A 19,227-nucleotide genomic window follows, 5' to 3' on the forward strand; every position below is an offset into this window, starting at 1 on the left:
ATTGTTCAGTGAACCTACACACATAGATCAGGCTCCCTCCCTCCACAATGCATAAAGGGCAGTGGAGACATGGTAAGAGGGTGGGACCAAGAAGGGTGTTCCCATTGTGAAAAGGATGGGAAGCCTAAAGAGGGCTGAGGTTGCCAAGGCATCCCTGTATGTCTGCCACCACACCCCAATGCATTGCAGGGGATGCTGGGGCACATTCTAGGGTGGACAATCTGTTCATATGGGGCACTTGCCAGGCATGACCCATTGCTGATCCCTCTCACTGAGGAGACTTTGGGGAGGGGTCATAGCTCAGTGGTGGAGCATCTGCCTTGCATGTGGAAAGTACTAGGTTCAATTCCTGGCATTTCCAGGCAGGGCTGGGAGAGCCTCCTGCCTCAAACCAAGGACAGCTGTTGTCAGTCAGTGTAGACAATACTGAGCTAGATTAAGATGGACCAATGGTCTGATTCAGTATTAGCTGGCTTCCTATGTAACCCCTAACAAGCACCCTAAAGTCCCCCATGACACAGCTTGAAAAATCACCAATCTATTATATTTATTGAAATATTCATACCAGCTTAATTTGCACAAGGCTGGATGAAAGCAGAGATGCACTTTCACTGGGTGTGTTTGTACCTCAAACATAAAACATGGTTTAAACAGGTGGTATTCCATGCTAGTTCTATTCAAGAGTAGGCCTACTGAAGTTAATAGACCTAACTTACGTTCATTAACTTCAATGGGTCTATTCTGAGTAGGACTTTGTTGAATACAACCCATTTTCATCATCCCATTCCCCAAAGTTTTCTGGTGGCACTGAAACTTCTGCATGAAGAGATCCCTAGCCTCCTCAAAGAACTACACTTCGCAGGTACACTTGGTGGGGGGAAACCATGACAGTTAAACTGGCTTAGGTTTACACTTGTATTGTCCTAAGGGCTATTGGCCGTGCCCATCTGGCATCCATGGGACTTATCATACTTCCTATCGACTTTAGTAGGACTTGAGCATACTTAAAGCCCTCCAGATTGTACTCTGGAATGACTTGTAAGTAAAGGCCACGTGTTGTGCAAAAGCAATGGTCAAAACTGCAGTGAATGAGTCAACACCTGCTCATGTGGCATCCCAATACTTCTAAGCTATTGAGAGTGTTCTGTAGCCCATAAATGGTCATGGAAACGAACAATACCATCCAAATTGATTAGGCTGACCTTTCCGGTGGACAAAACCCATCTAACTGTCCAGGTTAAAATCACAGTGATAACTGAGGTATTAACATAACCAGCGAAATAAATTTTCGTTCCCTCCCTTGGAGTCACTTTTACTGGCTTGCCAAGTAAACTTTTGCCACACAAACAGGTTACAGATCTGTGTACTGTCACTGAGCCTTGCTCAGACTGCACAATGGTTAAAAAGAAACAAAAAAAGTGGTTTTCAAAGCTACTCAGTTATATAATCTAATTAAACCATTGTTAACATTAACAATGGGTGGAAAACAGCTGACAGTTCCTAATTGTGAAGGCGTGGGGGAATCTCAGCATCTCTTCTATTCAGGGAATTTGTTCAAATGTTATTACTTTTTTATTTAAGAGAAGCACACAGGTTTTTTAGATCTTTTCTGGCTGTTTGTTCACCAGTTACTGCTTGAGGTAAAGCTAGGAGTATGTACATGGTAGTATGCACGGGTGGAGGAGCTCAAAGCCCTCAGCTCCCCCTCCCCAAAAAAACTACCATCTCAGCTACATTTTTGAAATTCAAAATGGTGGTAGCAGCAACAGGAGGAAGGAGTCAACTGAGGCCCTGGGGGAGGAAGGGCAGAAAGAGGCAGATCCAAATTGCAAACAGAACCCAGATCTAAGACAGAGAGTATAGACACACTTACTGTTGTGCTGGTTCAAGTGCATCTCCACCTCTCTTTTCTGAAAACAGGGGCACACAATGCTAGTAAAAGTCTGCCCCTTATTACTCTAAAACTCTGGTCGGATCAGCTTGAATGTGTTTTTTTTAAAAATTCAGCTTCAGACAGATTTTGCAACTGATTGGTAGATCAACCCATTCCCCCTCCAGGTATGGCCAATGGAAATGCTTTGCTGTAGGCTCAGGCACTGACAGTGATTGGCCAAACACTTTGCTGTGGGCAGTCCTGAAAGATCTGAAGTCAGCAGTGGGGAAGGGAGGTGTGTCCAGCAGAGGGCAGAGCTGCTTCAAAATGCAGCCAGAAAAACCATTCTTACTGCTTTTGAAGCTACTAGTGTGCCCACAGCCTGAATGTGTTGAGTTATAATCTCAACTGAAGCCATCAACACAGCCCAGATGTTGGAAATTAGAGGTAACTTCTGCTCCCAGAAGCTGGAAAAACTGGCCGCTGTATGGTACTGAATACAGAATTCAAAACTGTTCAAGGCAATCTAAACTATAAATGTGGAAATTTTAAAAAGGCAACCATCTGTGCAAAACTCACAATTTGGTGGCAAAAATGCCATGCTTCAGTGGCAAGGCATGGTATGAACAAACTCCAATGACTATGCTTTAAAAAAATATGTTGAAAGCAAACCCAACAACTTTTTATCCACTTTGTTCAGCACTCTCTCACTGCAGTATCTAATAATTGTCTACATTTGATAGCTAAATAAGATCTTAAAAACAGATGGATCCTTCCATCAGCTCAGAAGCTCTCTTCTTCCAATCACTGCCTGTGAAATTCCCGTGGAAGTTAACAGGATTCCTGCAACGCTAATTATTTGAATGCTGAAGCCAGAATACTAAAGCTGTCTGCCTCTTATGGTTAATTTTATGCTTATTTGGAAAATGCTAGATGCTCCTACCCCCACCCTGAGCAAACATTTATGCATTCGTCTCAAAATTTTAAAATAGCGCACAGCAATAATTGGACTGTAAGAGTACCAGGGGAGAGGAAGTGTGCCCCCCCCTTTAAGAATGCAATGTGAAACAAATACCAAAAATTGCTTGCTGTTGGGAAAAAACACACCTTATTTGCCATGGCTGACGTCTGAATAATAATAATAATAATAATAATAATAAAAAACTGTTCTATGCAAGTCTGTATTAAAAGCAGAGAAGTCAGAGATTTTTAAAAGAAGGAAACTGATTCCCTCCTGCCCCCCACTTTTAGCAGGGAAAACAACAACAGATGTAGGGGTATTGTTAGGGGGTGGCCTAGGGGCCCCTCCGCTCAGTCTTTTGCATGGCATCCCAGATTCCTGCCTCCCCCCCCCTTTTAAACTTAAATCATTTTTAAGGACCTAGCAATTCCCCTGAAATGATGCATTTGAAGCAATACTCTCCTGTCCTTTTCTTCCTAATTTATAACCCATTTCTGGTTTCTTTCATAATAAGAGAGCATCTTGCAACTTTCTATGCTTCTAAAAGGGCCAAAAAACATTTATCATCATGGGCTAATATCAATGTTTTCCAGTCAGAAAAGCAAATTAGAGAGCAGTATGGTTAACTGGGTTTGTTGTCTAAAGGGAAAAAAAACTGATACTTTTTAATTATTCTAGAAGTTGGGTGGTTGGGGAGTTGTTTTTCCCAATCTCTAATCTCTACAAAAAAAGGGTAGTAACTTTTTTTTAAAAAAAGTACACACTGAGTGGCCCAATACAGTAGCCCTCAAGAACCCAGAATTCCCAGCTTGTATATGGGTAAAGAGCCTCTCGGCAAGAATCAATGTCAAGCTGGCCTCTTGTGAATTCATTTACAACCACTGAGTGTTGAAAAGTACATTCAGAAAGGGTTCTCTGCTCCAAGTGCAATGTAGAGTAGCAAATGCAACTTTCTTTTTTAAAAACAAATTCCACAAACATTTCAAATAGTGTCAGCCTGGGTTGAGAAGGTACAAAAACTTCAAAAATTTGCTCCCATTGCTTTTCTTAAAAAAACACACACAATAAAAATAAAAAATAACGGCCTGCTTCTCCTCAGTAAAACTGAGGTAATCTTTGTAGAATATGTTACAGCACCATAGCGGAAAAGAGGGCCAAATATTTATAAGGTCAAGAGTTGGTTCTGATTGATAGGTTTATTCCAAATCTGTGTAAGAGCCTCAGCAGCTAGCCTTCAAATCTTAAATGAACTTAAAACTTCCATTTTGATTTCACTGGCTTTGCTGCAATGATGTGACTTTATGCCATCAAAGAACCTGATTCCCATGTTTTGTCTCTGGTGGTTCTCTTCCATGGTTGCATGTATAAATTAAGCACGGTCTGGTCCTGTGGAACTGGAGAGGCTATTAGTTCCCTCTCCTAGAGAATCAACCAAGGGCCAGCTGTTTTCAAGAAACTTCTCATTACATTTTGTTGCTAGAGTACCATCATCGGTGCAAACAGCACTTCAGCAACACTTACTGATGAAAAACATGCCTAAGAAATACCACTTTTTATACAGCAAAACCCACCATTATCCAAATCCAGAGAGAATAAACAGGTCTGCAGTCTAACCCAGGTAACCACCCACAGAGCTACAACCACCTGCACTGATCAAGTAAAGTCACCCTAACATCTAAATTAAGTGAACTTAGACTAAGCCAGTCTTTAGGCTACAAATTGTGTTTGTATCACTTAGATGCCTTTTGGAGGGTGACTTCTAATCATACACATTTTTAACAATTTGAACACAGTGATTAAAAGGTACAGATCCTAAATTGGCCATATTTTTGAGGGGGCAAAAATTATTATTAAATTCTTGTAGTAAGGCAAAAATTAAATTGTTAATTTAAGGGTGGGGGTAGAGATCTGCCATCTTTTCCGCTACGTCTGAAGTCTCTGTCGTTCTCCATAGAGAGCTCATAACACTGCCGACCTGCATAACAACTTCTGGCTCATAAGAAATTATGAAACTTAACTTCTCTTTTCATTAAAAAAATAAAATATTCAAGACTATCAGCTTTTATATAAAATATCAGCAAGCCCAAAAACAAAACAATTGCTGAGGTAACTTCATACCTTGAGGTAGCTTTTTCCCCCCCACATTTTTCTCTCATTTTTCTTTTTCTATTTTACCCATCCTTTTCCCTTAGAACACACAGCAATGCCTGACCTTTCTGCACACATCTTTGTTGGAAGGAATAAAAAGGACAGAAACTGCTTCAGTGTAAACAGCAAGATCCATGCAGCCGCTTCAATCTAAAATTCAAAGTTGTCCGTTGAGAATTAGGCACATGAAAATACATTGGAACTGGATTTGCCTGCTGTCACTCCTGGATGTCATGGCTTTTGTGGTGGGACAAGACAGACCCAGTCTCAATTAGTTAAATCTGGACATGCAGCAGTCAAAATAGAACAAAAGGCTTGTCTCTGCTAATATATGTGTGTTTCATCACAAAGAGAGTGGCCTCTTCTTTGGCAAAATTTGATCCATTTAAAATAACAGCATGATCCTAAATATATATTGGTATCAATGCACTTACTTAAGATCATGGTGTTAGCCTCAAAAATCAGGTTATCCCATTCCTTAGGCTTCAGAACTAAATTTCAATTATTTCAATAGAATTTTATTCCCAAGTAAGAGAGCTTAAAACCCAGAAATCAATTTATTTCAGAATCTCCATATTCTAATCAAAAGGTCTGTCACAGCTGCCTCTGAATGGAATGAGATGTTTGGACATGCTGTTCCATCAATTGAATAAGACCATATATAGTTTGCTATTTGCCCAGGATATACAATGATTCCTCCCAGGCTAGTTGCTGTCCATGCCCATTACTTAAAACTGCCCTGAGGTTGATGACATGTGTGCAAGAGAAAACTCATTTTTGTGGGTTGCTAATTTCCCCCCCAATTTTCTCTGCAAAGGTGTCCAAAGCTTGTTCTGTTCTTTTAACGTTAAGCAAATAATGGGTGCATAAAATGCCATGAAAGCAGAGATCCTATGTACACTTACTTGGGAGTAAGACCAATTGAATGTGTTGGAACTCAGCATGCGTAGGATCAGGCTATCAGGCTGCAATCCTATGCCCAATAACCTGGAGTTAAATCACTGTTTGCTACTGAATGGGCATGGCAAGAGAGACCTGCCACCCAGGACTCACTGATGCATAATAGTGAGTCAGGCCTGCAGTGCATCAGGTTAACGCTCACACAGCAGCACACTTTTGATGACACTACTGCAAAACAATTTTGAATCCAGATCACAGAAGGATTAGCACTGGTTTTCCCTGAGTTCAAAGCTATCTGAAGCACTATGGGGGGGGGGGAGATTTCCTTAGGGGAATGGCCAGATTAACCCATCAGATGCCCAATGTAATGCAGAGACAAATCTTTGTTCGGGGTTCTGGCTGCCAGGCAGGCAATTTCCTGTCCTTCACAGATACTCACAAATCCATTGTATATATTTATATATATATATATTTTACACATTTTTTCTTTCTTTTTAAAGTTCGCATAAGAGTGACTGGGATCAGTAACCACATTACATTCTTCTGATGTCTATATTTGGTATCGCCTCATAAAGACACTCAATATTCCTGTGGCAGAAAAGATTTTTTTTCTGTTTTCCAAAATAGGGAGGAGGGGGTATTTAATTTGTTTGTTTGTTTTTAATCATGCCAATTTTCAAGAAATTACTTTTTGTTTCATTTTCATCCCCCCAGCTTTTCCCTCTTCCAACCCTCAGGAAAAAATCCAAACATCCCTATGAGCCCTTGTTCAACATTAACCTTCTGTTAATACTGGACTCCTTTTCCCTGGGGTGGGATTCAGACACATTGATATGTTTTATACAACAGTACCCTGCCAGTCATTTTAACCTGGAGGCAAGGCCCCTGACAATGCAATCCTATACATGCTTAGCTGGAAGTAAATCCCACTGAGCTCAGTGTGGGTTTACTCAGAGTAGGCACATACAGGTTTGTACTGCAAGTCACCCATTTTAAACATTGTTAAGATCAAGGAGAGAGCCATTTGCCCTGATCCATAGAAGGTGAACTGTGTGTGGCCACCCCAGCATCCACATAAAGAATTGCTATACTGGGTGCAGGAAGTCTGCTCCGCTTTCCATTAACAGGGTAATGCACAAAGAAGCTCATAAGGATGCCCATGCAACACACTTGCTTGTGTTGTGGGCACTGTTCATCAACTGGCCACTGTTTGTTTGAGCAGCAACACGGCCTTCACATTCTCTGGATCACGACAGCCATCTCTTTCCTCCTTCTTTTTGGTATATCTAAGCACTGAGGTTCCTTGAAAGCAGGGCAACATTATCCCAAAGTGACAGAGCTTCTGCCCACTTTAAGAGCACTAAAGGAAGTTCAGCAGGTGCAGTCCCCATCTAGACCTCCCCCAGCAATGCAACACTGAGATAGGAGAAGCTTCGGAAATGGACAGAAACCCTGACCACTCTGGAAGATGGTCACTTTAACAAAAGGGGATTTGAAGATCTAATTCTTATAGCGTGTGGCTTCAAATCATGGATTCTGGGGGGCAAGAGGTCTGGGGGTCATTTGCACCAATTGGTCAACCAATTTCTTTTCTCCCCACCCCCCTGGTGTGTTTTAAAGCCAGGCTATGACACATCATGGAATCGAAGGAGTTGTGCACACACTGGATTTTTTTAGCCCTCCATTGCTTTCGCAAAAGGTAACTATTAAGCTCCTCAGAAGCAACCTTGGGGACTGGCAATCAAGGGCACACAGAGGCTTTTCCAATGTCGCCATTGTGTGACTTGCGCTCCTCTTCACTGTATCCTGAGGCACAAGGACTCCAAGCGGGGAGAGGTCCATGAAAACAGCTTCTTGCCACCCCACTCAAGGCTGCTGCTGTGTGCGTTTACCACCAGCTGGTGACAAGCCTACGCTAGAGCAATAGGTAATTTACAGAGGTGAACAGGGGGCAACTATAGATTCTCTTCAGCAGAACCTGGAAGCAGATGGCTATTCCCCAGAGATTCTACAGGGCTGGATGGAACACAAATGCCCTTTATAAAGGAACATTTGGATTGCAGTACACAATCCACCTGCTCCATAGCAAAGACCTTGAAATCTCTTTAAAGTCTCTAGGCAGGGACATTCCTGAGCATATCACATATGCTTAAGACGCACTGATTTCATTAGGACTTAAGCATGCTTAATTTTTCTCTGGAGAGTGGCCGGCTGGCGGAAGGGGTATGTCAACCACAGCCAGAAGCATAAATCATGAGATGTTTATTGGAATTACAGGGATGATGTAGAGATGTGTACGTTTGAAATGGGGATTTTTTTTGTTTTGCTGTGGTTTGGACTGCCACATCAAAATTTACACCCACAAAATCAAGGAAGTGGTAATGGAGTCTAAAATATCTTTCTAAAAAAAAAGACAAAACCGCCTTACCTTACCAATTAGGTTAAAAAAAATAATCTCATGTTTTCAACAAACATTAAAACTCTTTCTTAGCCATACCTGCTCTTCATGACTAAAATTTGGTTGCAATCTTGGATTTTTACAAGAATCAGATGATGTAAAAAACAAAACAAAAACTAAGTTTGTGCGTCTCCTACAAAATATTGCAAATAAAAAGAGAACAAAACAAAAAGCCAGACTGAATTGGGTTTAGATCAAGAGATGTTTTTGTCATCAGAGGAAGCTCCTCTGGATCCAACCCACAGCTTTTTAATTTATTTTAACTGAACTAGAGATATTTGCATCTCGTGACTTGATAATTCATTAGTACTATAATTTTCTAGGGCACACTGCCACAATTGTTTTTTTTGTTCAGCAATGTTTAACAATTCATTCCACCATGACTGCTACTTAAGGATTTGTGTCTTTGGTGGATTTAAAACTTGGTGCTTTCCCATTGCTTGATAGTCTAATTATTCCAATACTTTCCCTGGCTTAACAAGTGAAAATACCCAGGGGGGTTGGGGAGAGAGAGAGAGAGAGAGAGAGAGGTAGAAAGAATGTACTTCTTTCCTTAATTAATTAAGGAAACTGGAGACTTATCAAGGAAAGTAGCTCAATTCAGACATCACACCAAACCATGGTTAACAGTACAATCTTATATATGTTCATTCAGAAGTATTACCGAGTTCAATTGGGCTTATTCCCAGGTAAATGGGAATGGGACTGCAGACTAAGGAACTTTGGTTTGATATACCTTCATTGACAAATTGTGTTTTGTAATATATCAGCAATTCAAAATCAGAACGCCTGGTTTAAAGTGGGTTTGCAAACCATAGTTTGAGATGTTGTCTGAATTGCTGAACCATAGTTACAAGCCTTTTCTCTAACTCCAGAAGCCCTGGCACCATAGAAACGGAAGCAGGGAATAGATAAAAATCAGACAAGCAATTTCAAAGCATAGTTTGTCTATATATTTGGAAGCTCAAACCATGGTTTGGGTTTTCATTTATGGTTACTGCAAACCATGGTTTGGTAACAATGTTTGAACTGAGCCATTGTGTGGTTTTTAGGGAAGAGATTACTGAAAATACAACAAGATTATTGCCTTGTTTTCCCTCCCCACTTTTATTTGTTTTCAGGACAACTGGGATTATGTGGCCAATTCGAAGAACCAAACCCTCCCTACCTGTTGACAATATCTAAGAAAGAAAGGGGAGGAAACCCTATTAATGTGTAGAAATAATTCTATGCTCAAAAATTTTTTTTCCTTAAAGTGACAGGAAGCCTCTCAACATGTATATGCCATTGGGATGAAAAGTTGGAGTGGGTTTTACTTCTAGGCAGGGATATGTAGCTGAGGGCATGTGGGTCCAGATACACCCTTCAGTCTACTTCAGCAGCCTGTAAGTCATCTTTCCCCACTTGGTGCCTTCCAGATGTTTTGTCTCCGCCTCCCTTCAGCCCCAGCCAGTATGGCCAATGGTCAGGGATGATGGGAGATGCAATCTAAAAAATCTTTCCAGGCATCCAGTTTGGGAAAGCTACTGAGAGTCTGTACTAGTGGCTGCAGCAACGTGGAACATGACATGTGGAACAAACAGGATTGCAGAACTCCTGGGAGCAATTTCCACTTCTGGAAATTGGTATGGAGCAGAATGCATTCTACACCTAGAGATGGAACCTGTCACACTGTTAACTAAGCAGCCTTGACTGCCAAGCAACATGAAGACGCTGGATGCAACGCATGGCAAGCCATGCGAACAGATAATTGGGCTGCTTTATTACAATGGCAATGCCAACCCAAGCACCTTCTCCTGGGTCCAAACACTGGACACAGCTACATGGAAGGAAAATTCTGACAACCAGTCCCCCTCCCAAAGTGCACTGTGTTCCACAAGCATCAAGGTGTGATAATCAAACAGAACTTGATTATCCAAAGGGTTTGGTGGATACCCCTGGGGAATTTGGTCCCACTCAATTTTCCTTCTCCTACTGACTGCAAAAACATTTTTAATGGGGGGGGGCAGGAAGATAGTTGTTCAAATAAACCCTAAAATTGTTTGTGATTGGAAGAGAGGAGAGGGATTTACACTCTTTTACTCTGCCCTTGATCTGGTAAAGGCACAGCAGACTGCATGTGAGAACACTCCCGCCCCTCTGACAATCTCACACACTGCTTGATTGAAACAGACTATGGGGCTTGATTCAGTTTTTTCCGTTGCCAATCCAATTTCCCCACCCCTCAAATATTTGTATGTGTGTACGTGTGTGTGTATACCCACACACATATGTATACACACACACACACATATATATACACATGCTGCATGTTTGAGGAATATATACAGTGCATATATATATATATATATGTATACACACACACACATACCCCGCATGCCTGAAAAGCCAATCAAACTGCCTTTGGCTCATAAGACATTAAGTCACCCGTCTACAAGAAAGTTACTAATACCCGCCTATGGTAAACTGATTCCCAGCCACTCTTAGGGTTCTGCATCAGCTCATCACTCTTTCTGCTTGGCTTTGTTTCATCCATTGTCAATGTCATCCGTTCGTCCATCCCTTTCTCTCTTTCTCCTCTCTCACACACCCGGGGTAGAGCAACTTCCTATTTCCTTCGTGCTTGTGTTTGGCTGTTCTGTCCCTTCTGATGCTGTTGTTTCACCTGAGCAAGGATATCACGTATTTTGCGCTGTGCCATCTGGAAATAAAAAGATTGGGGGGGGGGGAGAGCGGAAGGGCATACAGATTAATAGCAGAGGTGCTAGCCTAATAGGGTGAGCCAGCCTCCCCCCACTCCAGATGTTTCGGACTACAATGCCCATTAGCTGTGTTGGCTAGGGCTGATGGGAGTTATAATCCAAAATATCTGAAGCACCACAGATTGAGGGTGGTTGTGGTGTATGAGTTCCCACCCCCCTCCTGTCTGCAAAATCAGCTCACATTTGAGCAGCTGTTGGAGCGAAGAGTGCCGCCTCACTTCCTTCCCCCTTCCATTGACAAGAAATCCAGGCATTTTGTTTGTTCAAACTAATTGATCAGTGTGAGATCTGAGGAAGGAGAGAGGTTAACACCTTCCCAATATCATGCTTATGATGAAATGTAAAGCCTTAAGTGACTTGGGCCCCAAATGTTGAAAGACTGCTCCTCCCACACCAACCTGCCCGTGCTTCATGATCTGTATGCTTACATCTGTATACATTTTCCACCCTGGGGCCTTCAGATGAAGGGCAGATTATAAATGTTCTTAAGAAATAAATCTCATATAGAAAGTTAAAGTGATGTAGGCTCTGAATATGAAAAGGTTTCTAGGTCTGCAATGGCTTTCCAATACCATGGTAAAACAAAATGTTTTTTGGCATCAATTACAATTGCAAAGGCCTTTCTCAATTTTCTCAACTCTAGATTTTTTTAAAATGTACTTATTTATTAAGTCATTGATATCCCACCTTTCCTCCAAGGAGTTGGTGTACATTAGCAGTGGGGAACCTCTGGCCTATAGGCCTAACATCTGTCCCATACCTGTTATCACATAGGTGTGGGGCAGATAAAGACTTGGCTGCAAAAGAACAAGCAGGAGTCTGAAAAGACTGTTCTTGGGCAACCAGGGCTTGCATTCAGTGCCTTTAATATCCGGCACCAAAGGCAATCCCCGTTGGAATTGGTTCTACTTGGGAGCTCCCATATGGAGTCAATCCCTGTCAAAGGTGGGGCTTGCAGCACTGTTGGATCAGCTGACTAGGTGGCACCTGTGCAGGCCAAGCAAAACACTTCACCTGGTGTCATAGGAACATGAGATGTTTGATAGGCAGGCGGCCCTGCCTACCTGTCAAATGGCGTTTTGGGGAGGGCAGGATCTGGCCCACCTCTTGTGAAAGCACCTAAGATTCCACTTGGGTCCCTACCTTACTGATGTTTGATCCGCCTTCTGCCTCTTGGCTGTTTGTTCTCCTTCATCAGCCCCATTCAAATGTCATGGTAACCCATAAACCATGGCTTACTGTGCCTACTTCACTCCTCCCCATTTGCACTGGGAGGAAACAAACCACGACCTCTGGCTTTAGTGCTACATCTGAAGCAGGGGTTCAGTTACAAAGCCCCATCAGGCATGAAACAGTTATGGGAGGGGAGAGGAAGTGTCCCCCATGCTTCTTCCACCCCACTTAGTGGCATTTTGGATGTGATTCAACCCTGTCACATAGGTCTGCCACCATCCGTATCAGGGGCACCAGATCAAAATAATAAAACATTGTTTGCAACATGCCCATATGTGCTTCATGGTACCCCCAGCACTAAGATTTGAGTGTATATTCTGATGCATTTGCTTATTTAAAAAAAATATCTGTGGTCAGAATAAATTATGCAGAGAAAATGCACCTAGAATTCCTTCTGCATAATTTAACCTGCTTTTTTAATTCAGATTTTCGTGCAAAGCTGAAAGCAGGTAACAGAGAAACAAACTTTCTGCCATAACGTTGAGGACTTCAGCCTTTGCTTTTGGAGGGGAATTAAGATGGAAGGACACTGCTGATCCTAGGATCTGCTTCTTTACAGAATGCCCATTGACAGTTTAAAGTGCACATAAGCTTCTTGAACATAACTCAAAACAATAGTTAAGCACTACAAAAAGAGCCTACTTAAGGCTTGCACTCATGCCCTTCCCTGTCCTCCCCTGGCACATGCTGCATGAGATTGGAAACAGCCACTTTCTGGTTTAAACTAAGTGCAGTTCCTCATTATGTCTAAACCAGTAACTGTGGTTAGCTTAAACTATACTTATTGGAACAAGCCAGGATCAGAATCCATTGGCTGATCTCGGCTTGTGTCAATAAACTATAGATCAAACTAACTACAGTTTGTCCTTGTTGGACGTAACAGCAAGCTGTTTAAACCTGGAAGTGGGTTCTTCCAATCTTTCTTCCGGATTTCACTGGAAAAGGGAGGGGGGCACTTGGGCAGGCTTCTTCAAATAGAGTTGAACTAGCTTTTTCCAACATGGTGCCCTCCAAATGTTGTTGGATTTCAGCTCCCACCATCCCTGACTACTAGCCATGATGGTTTGAGCTGATGGGAGTCGGAGTCCAACAACTTCTAGAAGACAAAAAAATGGCTGTTAGTATAGTTCTCCTCTATCCTCTTGCACCAAAGCCAGTGATCTATCTTGCCCCCTACCTGGCTGGCATAGAAATGTCCGATGATTTTGACAATGACTTGCTCATTCTCATCGGGGGTTTGGTCCCGAGGGACAACTACCTCAGCTGCCGTCAGGTTCTGCAGCTCATTGACCTGCAAGTGGAAAAACAGCAACATTTAACTGCATTTGACTTTTTAAAAATGAAGTCTCCATAGTTCAGCAGGAACTATCCCACTGTCCAGCCTCGGCCCACTTTCACAGGGCTAAAACAGAACTTTCAGCTTGATTGTGCTCAAGGTATTCTGTAACTGAAGACACAAACCCCATCCTCTAGGATGCACACCTTAATGTGGTGAGGGGGTTTGAGAGTGTTGAAGAAGCTGAGAGCAATGTCATCAAGAGTCTAGACCAAGAGGCTAGACTCCTAGCAGGGGTACCCAAGGCGGAATGGTCAAAGCTGAGACACCAGACTAAGATGCATCCAAACTCAGAGGAAGGCAATGGTAAACCACCTCTGAATACCTCTTACCATGAAAACTCAATGAACAGAGTATCCAAAATACAACATGAGATAGTGCTGGAAGATGAGACCCTCAGGTCAGATGGCACTCAACAAGCTACTGAGGAAGAACAAAACACAAGTACAAGTAGCGCTGTGACTAATGACACCAGTGGGTCAAAGCCAAATGGAAGCCCAGAGGCTGATGTGCACAGATGCAAAAACAGAGTTGTACAACGTACACAATAGGAACATGGAATGTGAGAAGCATAAATCAGGGAAAGTTAGAAATTGTCATGCAAGAAATGGAATGCATCAGCATTACAATACTTGGCATGAGTGAATTAAAATGGACTGGAATGGGATTTTCAATCAGGCAACTACAAAATATTTTATGCAGGAAATGAGAAATTAAGAGGAAATGGAGTTGCTTTAATAGTGAGAAGGGATGTAGCAAAAGCAATTAAGAGATATAAGGCAAGGTCTCAATGACTGATATCAATGAAATTTAACGGGAAACCTATTAACATAACCATAATCCAAGTCTACGCTCCAACAGCAAACACAGAAGAGGAGGAATTGGAGAGATTTTACGGGGAAGTACAGGAAGAAATTGATCACACACCAAAAGAAGATGTTCTGATAATCATGGGAGACTGGAATGCAAAAGTAAGGAACAGAGAAGAACTAGGAATTGTGGGGAAATGGGGCTTAGGAGACAGAAATGAAGCAGGAGAAAGACTTATTGAATTCTGTGAAGCCAATAATTTGTTTCTTGCAAACACATTTTTTGAGCAACCGAAAAGACGACTGCACATGTGGACATCACCAAATGGTCAATATAAGAATAAAAGTTATTATATAATTGGTAGCAGAAGATAGAGAAGTTCCATTCTTTCTGCAAAAAAAGACCAGAAGCAGACTGTGGTACAGATCATGAACTGGTAATATAAAAAATCAGAGTAAAGCTAAAGAAGAACAACAAAGCAATCACAATGCCAAAATACAATCTAAATAACATCCCAGAAGAATATAAAGATCAAATAAGGAACAGATTTGAGGCTTTAAACTTAGCTGATAGAGAACCAGAAGAACTATGGAGTGAAGTCAGAGACGCTATCAGGGAAGAATGCAAAAAGATAATACCTCTAGTTGAAAAGAGAGAAACTCAATGGTTAAAGAAAGAAGGAGCGCAAAAGCAAAACGAGATAAAAACACGGTCAGAACCCTAAATGCAATAGTATAGCAACTAGTACATTGGGACAAAGAGAACTATTACAATAGCTATTGCATAGAAATAGAAGAGGAAAATAAAAAAGGTAGAACAAGAGCCCTATTCCAAAAGATTAGAGAAATTAAAGGGAAATTCAAACCAAGAGTAGGGATGTTGAATAATCAACAGGGGAACACACTGACTGACCAAAATAAAATAAAAGGAAGATGGAAGCAATACACTGAAGAACTATATAAAAGAGATGCAAGGATGACAGATTCATTCACGGAGGAATGGTATGATGAAGAACCAGAAATTTTAGAAATTTTAGAGGTGAAAGGTGCTCTTAAAATACTTGGATGAAACGAATCACCAGGAACAGATAGCATAGCAATAGAGTTGCTACAAGTTACTGAGACTGAATCTGTCCACATTTTGACAAATATTTGTCGACAAATATTTGTCAACAAATATGGAAAACTAAACAATGGCCCACAGACTGGAAGCATTCTATATACCAATTCCAAAGAAAGGGGATCCCAGGGAATGCAGTAATTATCGAACTATTGCCTTAATATCCTGTGCAAGTAAACTAATGCTCAAGATCCTACAATAAATGGTCTTATATATGGAGTAGGAAATGTTAGATGTCCAAGCTACATTTAGAAAGGGAAGAGGTACCAGTGATCAGATTGCAAACATACATTGGATAATTGAACGGATCACCTTGTGCTTTACAGATTATAGCAACGCCTTTGACTGAGTAGATCACAAAAAACTACGGAATGCTTTAAAAGAAATGGGGGTGCCACAGCATCTGATTGTCTTGATGCACAACCTATACTCTGGGCAAGAGGCTACTGTAAGGACAGAATATGGAGAAACCAATTGGTTTCCAATTGGAAAGGGTGTGAGACAGGGGTGTATTTTATCACCCTATTTGTTTAGTCTATATGCAGAACATATCATATGGAAAGTGGATTGGACCAAAATGAAGGAGGTGCAAAAACTGGAGGGAGAAATAGCAATAATTTAAGATATGCAGACAATACCATACTATTAGCAGAAACCATAATGATTTGGAACGAATGCTGTTGAAAGTTAAACAGGAAAGCACAAAAGCAGGACTACAGCTGAACGTCAAGAAGACTAAAGGAATGACAACAGAAGATTTATGTAACTTTAAAGGTGACAATGAGGACATTGAACTTGTCAAGGATTATCAATAGCTTGGCATTGTCATTAACCAAAATGGAGACAATAGTCAAGAAATTAGAAGAAGGCTAGGACTGGGGAGGGCAGCTATGAGAGAACTAGAAAAGGTCGTCAAATGCAAAGAGGGTCATTCACCTCCCAACTTGACTGAACACTAAAATCAGGATCATTCAGACCAAGGTATTCCCGATCTCTATGTATGGATGTAAAAGTTGGACTGTGAAAAAAGTGGATAAGAGAAAAATGAATTCATTTGAAATGAGGTGTTGGAGGAGAGCTTTGCGGCTACCATGGACGCTGAAAAAGACAATTGAGTGTTAGAACAAATTAAATCAGAAATATCATTAGAAGGTAAAATGATGAAACTGAGGTTATCATACTTTGGACACATAATGAGAAGACATGATTCACTAGAAAAGACAACAATGGTGGGAAAAACAGAAGGGAGTAGAAAAAGAGGAAGGCCAAACAAGAGATGGATTGATTTCATAAAGGAAGCCACAGACCTGAATGTACAAGATCTGAACAGGGTGGTTTATAACAGATGCTACTGGAGGTCACTGATTCATAGGGTCGCCACAAGTCTTAATCGACTTGAAGGCACATAACAGCAACAACAAATGCAATCATGATTTGCACTAACCATAGTTGAAATTCCAAGCCATGGTCTGTGTTCCAGACATACAGACAAACTATGGTTTTGGAAGTTTCTTTCTTCCCCTGCCAACCCCACAAATCTCAGGATACTGTCCCAAATACTATCCTGCAAGGGCAGAGCATCATCTCAAACAATGGGTTTTCAATTCAGATGTAACACCAATCTACAGCTTGCCCAAATTGTTGTTGGCAAAACTACTTCAGATCTGCTTGCAAACCACTTTTTGTCAGACAATGCTGGTTCAGAAATCATAAGAAACCTCCTCCAAACTTTTTGCAGGTGTGAAGTATGAAACATTCCTCCAAATTTCACTTCTAGTGTATCTGTAGGATCTAAATAAATAATAATCAATAATCAAACACCAACTTCATCATCAAGCGATATACACTCCACATCATTTAATGTCCCATCTTGGATCATGACATTCTCAGTGGTCTGTCTCTGAAGCAAACCTTGGCAGGACCAACCATTCACTCACTGTTTTGCCTCCTTTGCCAATGACTCTCCCTGCGGCTGAAGCAGGGACTCGGATGTGCGTCTCTAGCTTCACTTCTTCTTTGGGCCCAAAAAAGTTTTCCTCTTTAAGCTTGCCATAAATCCGCCCTTGAGCCTGAAGGAAATGGGGAGGAAATGAAGAAACCAGGGAGCTATTAAACTACCACTTCCTGGGGACATTCCTGGCCTTGTCTCATCCCACAACTTAGCACTGGTTATACTTTAAGACAAGTGTTATCTATTACTTCCAGTCTACAAAGCAGGGCAAAGAACTCTGGAATCTCTTCCCACATATGTTCAGTGAACATGATCCTCCTTGTCAGGGCCAGCTCAGGTTTTGAGGGAGTCCTTGGCATAGAGAACCCTCCTACATAGGTAAACCCTGGCAGGCTTACTTGGCAGTGGCAGGCAGCAGCAGCTGTGCTCTGATCAGTGTTGGGTGGCTGGAAACCACCATTTTGATTTCCCCAAATGCCCCCAACATAGCATTGCTCCAGGGCATTGTGGGAAATGGTGACACCCAGGCCCAGCTGCCAACTGGCACCCAAGACAGGTGTTGGGGCTGAGGCTGCAGAGGAGCTGGGACCTTGATAGTCATTTGAGGGTGTTGATACCTGGTCTGAACCCTAAGCAAGGTATATACTTTTATATAAAGGGTGGTATGTACAAATTTGTGAACACAGCCTGAGAAATAAATGTATTTCAATCCCAAGCCATTTCAAGCTTCCTAGATCAAGACACCTCCCTCTGCTTGCTTTGATGAGCAGTGAAAGAATTTTCTCCACTGCTCCCTTTTGAAATGCAGGAATATCTCACATTTTAAGAAAGACCCACCTCCCAATCTGCCTGCTCATGTTAAGCCTTTCAAGAAAAAATGTTTTCTATTTAAGCAGATCTTTCCACATTGATTAATCTTATTACTTAATGCTGCTCTTTAAATGTGCTTTAGAAATTGGTTCTAGATTTATGGATGTAACAATAAGAATATGGTGGCAATGTTTTAGCACACACATTAACTCCTCTGACAACAAATGCCTTGAAATGCAGGGGAAGCGTGTTTTAAAACAGTTCCACCACACATGGAATATTACATCCAACCCCTTTGAAACGGCTTTGGAAATGGCTGCTGATGTGTTTCAGCTGACGTTTATTTTGATATTGAAGTTTTATGCTTTTATTTTTACTTGCACATTGCTTTGTGTAATGTAAGAACCTAAGAAGAACCCTGCTCGGTCAGACTAAAGGCTTATCTAGTCCGACACCCTGTTCTCACAGTGTCCAACCATATACCTATGGTAAGCCCACAAGCAGGACCTGAGCGCAACAGTGTTTACCCCACCTCCAATTCCCAACAAATGGTATTCAGAAGCATAATGTGAAATCAGAATTACATTTTTGTAAATAAAGAAGGCCATTCTCGTAATCTCAAATACACGTGTGCAAAAATCATGCATGCAAAAATGGGAGAAAGAAACCTTGAATTGGGCTTCTGGTGGTCCAGTGATTATCACCATTCGCACTTTGGAATCTGGTGTCTCTGGAGGAGCAATCTGAAGGATGCAAGGGGAAGAACAGGAGATAAAGCAATTTATCAGCAAAGCTTGTGTGTGGAGTCCATTCCCCTCCCAAGACACCTAGTTCAGACTGAGCTGGGGCAAAGGATGATCCATCCA

General features: G+C 41.6%; 1 protein-coding gene across 2 annotated transcripts in view; it reads right to left on the bottom strand.

The window, feature by feature from the left end:
* Positions 1-3,747: 3,747 nt before the first annotated feature.
* The window catches only part of IGF2BP1 (insulin like growth factor 2 mRNA binding protein 1), a 92,291-nt gene continuing 76,811 nt past the window's right edge, over positions 3,748-19,227 (bottom strand). For both annotated transcript variants that reach the window (XM_061589301.1, XM_061589302.1), the window contains 4 exons: positions 19,030-19,104; positions 17,538-17,669; positions 13,513-13,626; positions 3,748-11,041 (listed from right to left, as the gene is read on the bottom strand). In XM_061589301.1, the coding sequence (XP_061445285.1) occupies positions 10,949-11,041; positions 13,513-13,626; positions 17,538-17,669; positions 19,030-19,104 (414 nt within the window). In that variant the 3' untranslated portion in view covers positions 3,748-10,948. The remainder of the gene's footprint in view (positions 11,042-13,512; positions 13,627-17,537; positions 17,670-19,029; positions 19,105-19,227) is intronic.

This window comes from Rhineura floridana, chromosome 11 (genome assembly GCF_030035675.1).
Source record: "Rhineura floridana isolate rRhiFlo1 chromosome 11, rRhiFlo1.hap2, whole genome shotgun sequence".
Taxonomy (NCBI): Eukaryota; Metazoa; Chordata; class Lepidosauria; order Squamata; family Rhineuridae; genus Rhineura; species Rhineura floridana.